Here is a 12115-nt window from a genome sequence, read left to right on the forward strand (position 1 = left end):
TGACTTTATAAGAACAAATGCTTGTGGTTTATCTTCTCCTTCAAACAGGAAATGCTGCAAAATATCTCCACCCGGTGGCAGAGATTGTACCAGAAAATAGCAGAGAGGTGTAGTCTCAGTCTGTTTGGCTCTAAATCTTTGCATAATGTGTAAGCATTTAAATTATTAACCATTATTAACAAAACTTTGAAAACCCAACCAAGTGAGCCGATAAAGAAACCTTAAACAGCTGAGAGCTGATTATAAAGCATGCTGCAAAACATTTTAATGGTTCATCTGAGACTTTCTGAACTGGAAATGAGGCTTCACAGCACTGGGTTCTGCTGCTGTTACAGTTAATGAGGCTTTTACACAGCTGCAGCTAACATTTGAGTCTAAGGTCTCAGCTGTGTCAACTCAGGCCATCCTTAAATGAATGAACAAAACAAAGCTGATTCTGTCGTACAGGAACAAAGCTCATCTTGTATCACAGGCAAATTGTAGCCACACAAAAGCAAATTAGTTATAATGGTTTTCCGAGAAACAAATAACTAGTAAGAGCAATATACAGAGAAATAGAAATCGGTCATTTTGTTACCAATACCACTTGAAATCTTTCCTTCCAAATGTGCAACATGGAATTTACAAGGAGCACCTGAACGCGGCGCAAGTGTCGTTCCCTGATGACACTTGTTGCGCTACGTCACGATGGCTACTTCGCTTACATCCGTTCTTTGAGCATTCTAATGAAGTATAAACATAATGCACCGTTGCTCCAGAATGTATCATGTCGCTAAGGGGGAATTTTAAGCAGTGAGTAACTAGAAAAATCAATATAGAGAGATATTGGTTTTTTACCAAAACCAATTGAAATCCTGCTTTCCACGTGTAGAATCTGGAATATACAAGGAGCACGTGAACGCAGCGCAGATGTTGCTCGATGACACTTGTTGCGCTACGTCACGCGGGCTGCTTCAGTTACTTTGAGCATTTTACGCTAGTTTAGCCTAAACACAATGCACCGTTGCTCCAAATGCATCCCTGTGTACTACAAGTATACACCTGCTGTTTGATAAATGTGAAAGAAAAGTAACAAAAAATAAATAAATAAACAAATAAAAAGCGCATTTCCTCGAAGCAGGATTGTGAAACGAGTGCAGGACCGTCAGCCAATAGGCTTCCGGTGCGGCGTCTCCTCCCATAACGTCGCTGTCTTGGCAGTATGGCCGCTGTCCTGTAGCCGGTGGCGTGTGGCGTGAAGCAGAACTTTTAATCATGTCGGCCGTACTTTTCCTGAAGAAGTCGCTCACGAGACTGCCGCCCTGTGTCGCTCGCCAGGTTGTCGGCAGCTGTTATCACACCGAAAAAGGTGTGTACGGATACCGACCCAAACAGAGCGAGAGGCAGCAGAGGGTGCAGAGCGAGTGCATCGCGGCGCTGAATCAAGGTCAGTATGGGGTTAATTCACGGTGTGGACACTTTAACATCACCCGATTAGAAGGCGAGGAGTCTGTACCGCGATAACATAATGTTACTGACTAACAAATGCACTTTAATTCTTGTTCATAACGCCATTTTATTCCAGTATTCGTTTTATACGTGCGTCACATGTCACTCCCAGTGAGTTTTCAGATGCAGATGATGGTTTAGTTGCCTTTGCTCTCAGTGGCTCACTGACGCCGGTTTTAGGACAGCTCATCCTGACTGTTGCTCTGCTCTGTGCGTAGATCATGGCCTGTCCCGTCTGGTGGAGGCATACAGGCAACATGGGCACAAGGCTGCTAAAATTAACCCCCTACAGCCCCAGAAGCCTGTTGCTGACAGCGTCCCGGAGATAAACATGCTGAGTGGCAGCATCAGAGGACCGCTCAACACCTCAGGTACCTGACAGCTGGGGATGAGACCTGCAGGATGCATGCTTCACATGCTGGGTTAATGACAGTTTCTACTCCTTCTCAACACGTTCTGTGTCTCATATTCATGCAACATTATGTGATCTCAGTGGTGGGATGAAACAATAAACATTAGCTGTTTCTCAATCAACTACAACAGTCATATCCTGTCTTAATCAATGCATGAGTAATAGTAATGTAATATCATAATATAATAGTATATCACAGGGACCATTTTTCTGCATTTAATTGTTTTAACTCTTAATACTAAGTGCATTTTTACGTACTTTGCTTTACATACTGTGTAATCTGGACTTTTTAAAGAACGTTTATTTCACAACTAAAGAATCCTTTTTCTTCATCTTCTTTGTAGGATAAACCTCACTGATAATAATTGACTGATTATGGTAGAAGTTATATTTAGATCATATCACATATTGATTTATTGAGTGATGATGATGTTTTTTTGCTGTGTCCACCCTGACTGTCATTCTGCAGGGAAACACTGCAAAGTGCCACAGAAAGAACTAAATAAACAACTTTATTTATCTGTAAATTGGCTGTTTTTGTAGGTATAAGGATGGAAAAGGTTGGAAGATGGTTTTACCTTCCAGCTGAGGTTAAAATAGAAGTCCAGCCAGCTAACTTCATTCACTGTTCATGGCAGGTACAAGATAGTCTTGATTACATAAGACTAGAGGCCAGTGGTGCAGGACTGAAGACTATTGAGTAAAGCATGAAACTCACCAGACATGACAAACAGTCACAACCTTATGTATGTGTTATCACTGCTCGTTCAATGTACCTCTGCAGGTTTACGACACTTTGGCAAAGCGGAGGCCTCAGTGGAGGAGGTTAAGGCCTACCTGGAAGAAGCCTACTGCGGCCACCTGTCAGTGGAGACCAGCCAGCTCAGCAGCCTGGAGGAGAGGGAGTGGTTCGCTGACCGCTTTGAGGAACTCAAGAAGAGGAGTTTCTCCACCGAGGAGAGGAGGCAGCTGGCCAAGGTCATGCTGGAGTCTCAGGTAGATCCGAGACGAAAGAGGCAGAGGATAACATCCATATCCAATGTAAAACAATGTTTCATGTGGTGATTTCATGTATTTCCTCTCACAACCTGCAGGAATTTGACCACTTTCTAGCCACCAAGTTTGCTACTGTGAAACGTTATGGAGGAGAAGGAGCAGAGAGCATGATGGGCTTCTTCCACGAGCTTTTCTACCAGGCGGCCCACAGCGGGGTCACTGACATTGTCATCGGCATGCCGCACAGAGGCCGACTCAACCTCCTGACAGGCCTGCTGAAGTTCCCACCAGAGGTTAATCAGCCCGAGACAGCCACATTCAATGAGACATGAACACTTTCAAGTTATCCACAGCCTGATAAGATTAGTTTACGCTGCACCGCTGTTATCAGCAGCACAAGTAAACAGAAAGTCATGGCCAGCTACCAGAGAGCAAACAAGGGTAAGATGAGATCAAACAACACTGTTTCTCCATCATTTCTTCTCTCCAGCTCATGTTCCGTAAGATGCGTGGCCTCAGCGAGTTCCCGGACAACTCGCCTGCCGTCGGCGACGTCCTCTCCCACCTCACCTCCTCAGTGGAGTTGGATTTCGGAGCTGGACACCCTCTTCACGTGACCATGCTGCCCAACCCGTCTCACCTCGAGGCGATCAACCCCGTGGCTCAGGGCAAAACGCGAGCCAGGCAGCAGCTCAAGAAGGAAGGTGACTATTCGCCCGATGACTGCGCCCAGCCGGGGGACCACGTCGTCTGTCTGCAGGTGCTGATTCACAGCAGCTAATACGAACATGCAGCCAATAAATATACAAGAAGAGTAACTTAATACTGTCAGTATTTATTGTTAAAGATGTCCTTATTGAACCCTCGAGCGGTGTTACCAAAACATCAACAGAATCTGTGTCCTCCTCTCGCAGGTCCACGGTGACGGCTCCTTCACTGGCCAAGGGATTGTTACAGAGACGTTGACCCTTTCAAACCTCCCTCACTACAGAGTCGGTGGGAGCATCCACCTCATAGTGAACAACCAAGTGGGCTACACCACTCCATCCGAGAGGGGGAGATCCTCTTTGTACTGCAGTGACGTCGGTCAGTGAATGTTGTAGATACTGATCAGAGTAATTAGACTACTTTCTTAGAAACATCTGCTCGATACAATTTGATGTGAGGTAAAACTTGAGATTTGCTTTCAAAGTATCGCAGCTCACGTATCCTGTTACGAGTGCTCACATTTGTGTCGCAGGTAAGATGGTGAACTGCGCCGTCATCCACGTAAACGGAGATGACGCAGAGGACGTGATACGGGCCACTCGGCTGGCTGTGGACTACCAGCGGCTTTTCAGGAAAGACATCATCCTGGACCTGATCTGCTACCGTCAGTGGGGCCACAACGAGCTGGATGAGCCTTTCTTCACCAACCCTGCCATGTACAAGATCATCCGGTCAGTCTGATTCACCTACAGCTAAAAAATGTCCAACCAAGACTTCACATTGAATACAAAACAACAATAGTAGGTCTGATTCCAGTTTATACTGTACACCACTGCAGGTCACCAGGTTTCCCCTCAACAGTTTTAGGGTAATCACTGCTGCTGTAGAGTCAGAACTGATGCCACTTGCTTTTCTGTGTGACCTGCTGAAATTTTTGGGCTCTGACCAGAAAGACAAAGTTCCTACCAACATGTTTTTTTTTCTTGGTAATGTGTAACTTGAGTTTTGTTAAAACTGAACTTTGTAAGTGCAGCATTTTGTTTTTGCATTTGCAATGGAGTTAAACCAAAACAGTCAATTTTTTTAATAACAAAATGGTTTTTCCACCACGGATACATTGTCATTTTTATATAAAAATACTGATTAATGCATCACGTTGCCATATCTTCACAGATCCCGTAAGAGCGTCCCTGACTTCTACTCAGACCAGCTGATCTCCGAGGGTCTGATGACCGATGCTGAGCGCGACGAGATCAAGTCCAAACACTACAGCATGCTCAACGACAAGCTGTCCAACATGACCCTGTACAGCCCTCCACCCACCAACCTGCAGGGCCGCTGGGGGGATCTGGTGGAACCCCAGGCTCGAGTCAGCACCTGGGACACGGGTGTCCCCACTCCCCTGCTGCAGTTTGTGGGGGCAAAATCTGTGGACATCCCTGAGCACATCCAGCTGCACAGCCACCTTATGAAGACCCACGTACAGGTGTGGCCATCTTTTCCACTGCATCGTCTGTCGTTGATATGGCAGCAGTGAGATGATGATTTATTTTTTTTTTTCTTTTGTGATCTCAGGCTCGGTTGCAGAAGTTGGAAGATGGGACCAAACTGGACTGGTCCACAGCAGAGGCTTTGGCTTTCGGCTCTCTCCTCTCTCAAGGTCAGCGTCAAGCAGAAAGTACACGAGATCACATTTAAGAGAAGTTTGAGAAATGGATTTGTAGATTTCAAAACGTTGTTGTTACAGGGTTTAATATTCGAATCAGTGGACAGGATGTTGGACGAGGCACGTTCAGTCAGCGGCACGCGATGGTGGTGTGTCAAGACACTAACGACACGTTCATCCCTCTGAACCACATCAGCCCGCAGCAGGCCGGTTTCCTGGAGGTGAAACAATTTACACCAGACAGCCCATCCGTGTGATCCGTCATGACATATTTAGAACATTTATTCTTACATAATATCAAACATTGTGGCGTATTGTGTGTGTTCAGGTGTGCAACAGCCCGCTGTCTGAGGAGGCGGTGCTTGGATTTGAGTATGGTATGAGCATCGCACAGCCGAAGCTCCTTCCCATCTGGGAGGCCCAGTTTGGAGATTTCTTCAATGGAGCACAGATCATCTTTGATACCTTCCTGTCTGGAGGTAAACGTCTGCCCACTGGTGCTTTCAGCAGATTCACAATTTCGCTCATTATCTTTTATTTTTGGAAAAATCTTCGCACATCAGATGTGAAACTGCTGTGTCCCCAGGTGAAGCCAAGTGGCTGCTACAGAATGGGATGGTGATCCTGCTGCCTCACGGCTACGATGGAGCTGGACCTGAGCACTCATCCTGCCATATGGAGCGCTTCCTCCAGGTCTGTGGTCCTGTAATGTCACATTCACATTAAGCCAATTTACCAGTTTCTGATTTTGTGTAAATGGCAGGTCAGCATCCCTGGGGAAATTTTAACTGAGAAATATGTCAGACTTGGCACTTAATATATTATGTTACAGCATGAAAACCAAGCAAACATGGCTGCCTCACGTCATTCATTCATAAACTTGGGAATCTTTCCCATCTCTTATCATGCATCTCATATGATGTGGCATAACTACATGTTCTAGTGCTGCAAATCCATCAGCTGTTGATTAAAGATACACCAAAACACGCTTGGAGTTTCATGGACGTTAATGTTTGACCTCAGCCAGTGGAAAAGTTAATAACATGGAAAGGGTTTTAGATGTGGGCCAATGTTCTTTTCCCCTTTGATCATGTTAGGCACAACTATTATAACCCTGGATCCAAAAAAGTTGGGACACTGTGCAAAACATAAATAAAACAGAATGTGACACTTGCTCAACTGAAAACATTACAAAGACAATATATTTAACGTTTTACCTCATCAAAAAATCTCAAAAACATTGTCTGTGAACACAGTTTGTTTGCAGATGATTGCATTCTGTTTTTATTTACCTTTTATACAGCGGGCCAACTTTTTGGAGTTGGGCTTGTCCACTGTGTTCATGAGCTGGTGCAGAGATAAAAAAAAAAGCAAGATGGCACCTGCATACTAGGAACTGAGGAATGAACTGAGGAGTCATATTCAGAGAATTATTCTTTTCTGGGCATTTGTGCAAAAATAGTGCAGAATATGTCATGGTATGGTAAGAGTCATGGTACATGCCAGCCCAGGCCAGTTTTCTTCAGTGCAAAGGAGCGTAATGCAGCACAGAGGACATTATTTACAGGTGAAATCAATAGCAAAGCCACAGAGATAATGTTACTTAATTGGCCACCAGTAGTCGGCTCACAAAAGACATAAGATTGAGGCTGTGTTGGAAATCCTTCCTTCCCCATTCACTACTCTCTATATAATTGACCCCCTGCAGTTTACACTGTTGTGAATAGTAAATTGAGATTTCAGATGCTTGAGAATCATCGTCATTTTGCGTCATCGGTGACAGCTTTAGTGTCACACAGATCTATAAAGGTGACTCATGGCAGTGTGGCGATGTTAGCTTAAACATGTGCATGGACACAGTTACAACACTGAAAACAGAGGGGGTTGAATGGAGTGCACTGTGTAGTACGTGTGGGGTGATTTCAGACATAACTCATGTCTGACATTGTTGACCTTTCACAGTACAGTCCACTACATGGTGTGATTGGTGTTTTTTAAAGGTCTGATTGTGTCTGGATTCAAATAAGTTCACATTACAACATAAGAAGTAGCGTTCAATCACGCACCGCACAGATGGAAAATTGGTAAATTTATGCGAGAAAACCTGCTGATTTTGAACTTTTCACAGACTAACAGAGGACTGTTGTTTTCAAAGCTCAGCTCTAAATCTGCTTTGCTAAACAGCTTTTTAATGCAAACATTACACTGATGGATAAACATGTCAGCTCGTACAGTAAAGGACCAGTAATCATCTCATGAGGTCACGAACACAGTCCACTTTAACGTTGCAAGCACTGACCATCCTCCAGATTTGGACTTTGAACTGTTGTTATTGGTTAACTGGTGGAAATATCCGGACGTCAGGACGTCCAGGTCTCTGCTGCCGAGCATCACCACATTCATACTCTGTTATTGAGACTGCAAATGTTTACAAGTGTGGATGTTTCTTAGGTGAATGTGTGTCTTCTAGTTGGCTGTGTGTTGTGTTACACGTTACCTGGATTGTAAAGGATCGCCAGCTGGCCCTCTTTTGTCTCTTAGATGTGTGACAGCAGAGAGGAGGGCGTGGACGGCGACAATGTGAACATGGCTGTGGTCAACCCCACCACTCCTGCTCAGTACTTCCACCTGCTGAGGAGACAGATGATCCGTAACTTCCGCAAACCGCTCATTGTGGTTGGGCCCAAGACTCTGCTCAGATTTTCTGTAAGCGCTGCAGATGTCGTGAAGAAGAAACATTAAACTGATCTGTCTCCGTCACACTGATGTTTCCATGCAAGCGGCTGAATAATGTTTGTTCTTTTGCCAGGGGGCGGTTTCCAGTCTGGCTGAACTGGCACCAGGAACATCGTTCAGACCGGTTTTAGGTGACACTTCGGTCTCAGCAGAAAGGTACAGATGTCATCATCATCAGACTTTATTAATGATTGTAATTTATTCTGTAGTTTGCAGGGCGTCGTAATTGCAGTGTTCATGGACTAGTTTTATAAAAAAAAGGGCTAAAACTTTGAAAACGCTTCAGAAACATTAACACATGCACATGTACATGAAACCTTGCTCCTTTTTTCTTTTTCCATCCAGTGTCCAGAAGGTGGTGCTGTGCTCAGGGAAGCATTACTATGCCCTGCTGAAGCAGAGGGAGACATCAGCAGCCAACCAGAACACAGCACTCATCCGTGTGGAGGAGCTGTGTCCGTTCCCTCTGGAGCCTCTGCAGCAGGAGCTCAAAAAATACCCCAAAGCTAAAGGTACGTGTGCTGTTAGGAGGCAGGCTGACTTCATAAGTGCCATCACGACCACAGTTTGTATGATTTCAGTGCAGTCGTTTGGGGAAAAGTTCACTTCTGTTTAGCTTTTTGCTTGTCGTGAAAACCAGGGCTTGTTTATGAACAAATTAACACTTTGACAAATCTCATTTAACAGCTGTGAACGGTTCAGTGTGGAGGACCAGGCTGTGTTCCTCACCATACGTTGCTATTTCTGTTCATCCGCTTGACTTAGAAACCAAAGAAGGAACACAGAGGACAAATTAACAGCCATTACAAAAACCCCACTGCTGAAGCTCATCATATATGATTTCTGTTTTCATCATCACTTATTTCCAGTATCAGTTCGTCTCTTCGTGTCCACTGTTCCTTGCTGTCTGCTGTTGTTTGCTGACACTTTGTTTTCCTGTTTTTTGCATGTCACAATTTTTGAGGCTCAATAGGTACTTTTCAGACACAAAGGCAACTCATCAAGCTTAAAAATGCATTAAAACAACAATAGTAGCTCAAGAGTAAACACAGACAAAATAATGTAACAGAATAAACCTTAATAATAAGAACCCCAAATGTAGTAAAAAGCAGATGCAAAGAGAAAAATGCTTGATTTAAGAGTTTAGATCGGAAGCCTCAGATCTTGAAGTTTGTTCCAGACATAAATGTCTTTCTGAGAAACTAAAAGCTCTACATGTTCTGCTTTAATCCTTTTAGCTTTGCTTTTTTTTGATAAATCTACAAAGACGCCATCAAAGTCTGACTGACTGAAAAAACAGAACACAAAGTTTTCTGTGGTTTGCTCAGATATGAGTCCTTCACTTCTACGGCGACGCACTCATTTTGTGTTTGTCCTGATGAGGCTGTCGACACCTTGATAGATGTCTGGCTTTGTCTGCATCCTTCAGTGAGAGGGATTCAAAGTGAGCAACGACCTTTGACCTTTACTGGCAGCAGAAAGTTATTTCAGTTTTATCTCTCTGAAGAATGGGACTTTTCTTCAACACGCTCGTTCAGAGATTCAGAAATTGCAAAAGCAGCTACGTGAGTGAGTCACAGTAAGCTGAAAGGCATTCAGCAGCGTGCGGCGGCTTCAATAGAAGCCTGACAGTCACTTTCACAAGTGAGCCCTGAAGACAGCGTTACAAAAGGAAAAGACAGAGAAGAAAAACAAACGCTGGTGTATCAGCGACAAGAAGAAATGTGAAGGGTGAGCTTCACCAGAGCGCCGTTCACTGTCTCTGTTATTTTGTCCACCCTGCGCAGCTGAACGTCAGTCCAGACTGTGACTGCTTCATTGTGTTTTGAAAGACTTTCCAAGAATGAGGAACTGCAGGCTAACCTGACAGTGTCAACATCCGTCTCTTTACGCATAAATCCTTTGTGTTTGTGGGTCGTCGGCTGAGCTCAGTGAAGATGATTTCCTCTCTTCCTCACGTCAGAAGAGGAACATGATTTTATTGGCGGTTTTCACTAAAGTCAGTTATTAAAATGACTCATTTTGTCAGACCAGCTCCCCAAAACACAAACACATAAAATCTACAGTCATAGAAGGTTTGCTTTAGCATCTATGATTAAAAATGATTACTGTAAAACAATGAATCAGTTCATCAGGCAATTTATTTAAGTTTCAAAAATATCAATTACATGACATCCATTTGTGTTTCTGAGTGAACCGCCTGAAATACTGTTGAGTGAAGGTGTGTTCAGAGGCTGTAAATGTCAGTGTGATTCTGAGTGGAGGTTTCACTTCAGCTCTCTGTTTCACTGTTTTCACCCCCCCACCAAACGCGCTGCAGCAGATCTGAAGTTTGTTTCAGTTTGTGGTCAAAGGGCAGCAGAAGAACTCCCTAATCTGTGTGAAGTCACATGATTGGTGTGAACTCGCCCTGAAAAACGCTGAATCGTGTCCTCTTTTCCTCCACAGAGTTCATATGGAGCCAGGAGGAGCCTCAGAACATGGGTCCTTGGTCTTTTGTAGCTCCGAGGTTTGAGAAGCAGCTGGCCTGCAAGGTGAGCAGTGTTTCGCTAAATAAAAAGCCTCTGAAATGAATCGTGGACCTCGCACACACTGCACTGTCTCCTCTGTCCTCTCAGCTCCGGTTAGTGAGCAGACCTGCTCTGCCGGCCCCCGCCGTCGGCATCGGGACCCTTCATCAGCAGCAACAAGAGGCCATCCTCACCGATACCTTCTCCTAAGACTCAACAAGACTGGAAACCAAAGTAACCAGCACACAAGCAACAGTACTACACTACCTTCCCTGCGTCATCGCCAAATGTGCAAAGCTGCAGCACGGCAGCTACCTTTAAAGGTCCAGTGTGTAGGATTTACCGGCCTCTAGCAGTGAGGTTGTAGATTGCAACCAACTGAATTCCCCTCACCTCACCCTCCTCTACAGTGGGTGCTAAAAATGCTAAAGACCGTCTCTGGAAGAGAATTCAAACCCCCTGCAGATATAAAGAGCTCATTCAGAGGTATCAAAAACACAGCAATTCCTATTTCCAGGTGATTTTACACTAAAGAAAACACAATTCTGAACACTAAATTCTGTGTCTGCCAAAAGATTCATCTAAATCCTGCACATTGGACCTTTTAAGGTGATGTGGATTGTGCAGCTATGAGATAAATTGGTCAATAATATAAAAAACTGGGTGTTACAGAGAATAGTGTCGATTATTTTATTTGTATTCTTATAGTCAAAAACAGGTTTGAATTGTTACGTTTCTGATTTGAAGGCAAAGCCTGAAGCCCTGAAGTGTTTCCCCTCTCTCTAATTGACTATGCCTGTATTCTCTATGTGTGAAGGTACGAAGCAATACGGTAAGAAAACAGATGTGAACCGAGGCCTTAGAGATGATGTTTACAGTGTGTTCGTCGTAAAGAAGCACTTTTAGCTGACTGTCATATTTGTAGCACTGGTGACTGTTTCTTACCTGTGGTGAGCCTGCGGGCTCCACATATCAGGAATCTGATCTGTTCAGTCGTCTCATGCGTTTGGTCCACGTGAGTTTTTTTGTACTATTCTTAACAACAAATATCAGTTTGAGTTGTTAGAAATCTCTGAGCATTATCTTTTAAGTATTTATGTAAGGGGAGCCCTTTAACTGGATTGCTGAACAATCAAAGAGAGTTGTTTCCTTTCTGACTGTTAAATGTTTATCCAGCCTTGACTTAGATGTATTTGGACATTTCCTGGTACACGTTTGGCCTCAGGAGTAATTGAGCATTTTCATGAATTAACCATGGTTTAAACTAAGAGTTGAACTGAAAATAAAAGCATTGAACGGCTCGTGTAAATAAACCCAATCCGAATGTTCAATGGAAATATTTTCAAATAAATCTATTTTCATGTTCATGCATCATGTTTCTTTTGTCCTAATGTCCCCCTTGTTTAAGAGCTGACACACTGTGAAGTTTGACTTTATGTAACGTGAAAGATGGTCTTTCAGGTCGGTTTTGCATTGATAGCTGTGGGAGAGTTCCCATCCTGGGAAAAACTGGAGGGTTGACGGGTCTGACTCGATCATACTTTCACACAGCTCCCACTGGAGCTATAGAAGGCTTCATACAACTCCTTTTCTCACGTC

At 44.0% G+C, this 12115-nt stretch overlaps 1 protein-coding gene across 1 annotated transcript; it reads left to right on the forward strand.

Annotated features, from left to right (window-relative positions):
- The first annotated feature begins 1185 nt into the window (after positions 1 to 1185).
- Positions 1186 to 11891, forward strand: dhtkd1 (dehydrogenase E1 and transketolase domain containing 1). Its single transcript, XM_076733922.1, has 17 exons — positions 1186 to 1426; positions 1707 to 1859; positions 2685 to 2896; positions 2995 to 3189; positions 3387 to 3656; positions 3811 to 3982; positions 4137 to 4335; positions 4778 to 5090; positions 5180 to 5264; positions 5352 to 5491; positions 5599 to 5749; positions 5857 to 5963; positions 7812 to 7976; positions 8080 to 8162; positions 8352 to 8518; positions 10455 to 10540; positions 10625 to 11891. Exons 1-17 carry the CDS (start codon positions 1255 to 1257, stop codon positions 10724 to 10726), a joined length of 2772 nt encoding a protein of 923 aa, XP_076590037.1. The 5' UTR covers positions 1186 to 1254; the 3' UTR covers positions 10727 to 11891.
- Positions 11892 to 12115: the final 224 nt, after the last annotated feature.

The sequence above is a fragment of the Chaetodon auriga genome, chromosome 6 (genome assembly GCF_051107435.1).
Source record: "Chaetodon auriga isolate fChaAug3 chromosome 6, fChaAug3.hap1, whole genome shotgun sequence".
Lineage (NCBI taxonomy): Eukaryota > Metazoa > Chordata > Actinopteri > Chaetodontiformes > Chaetodontidae > Chaetodon > Chaetodon auriga.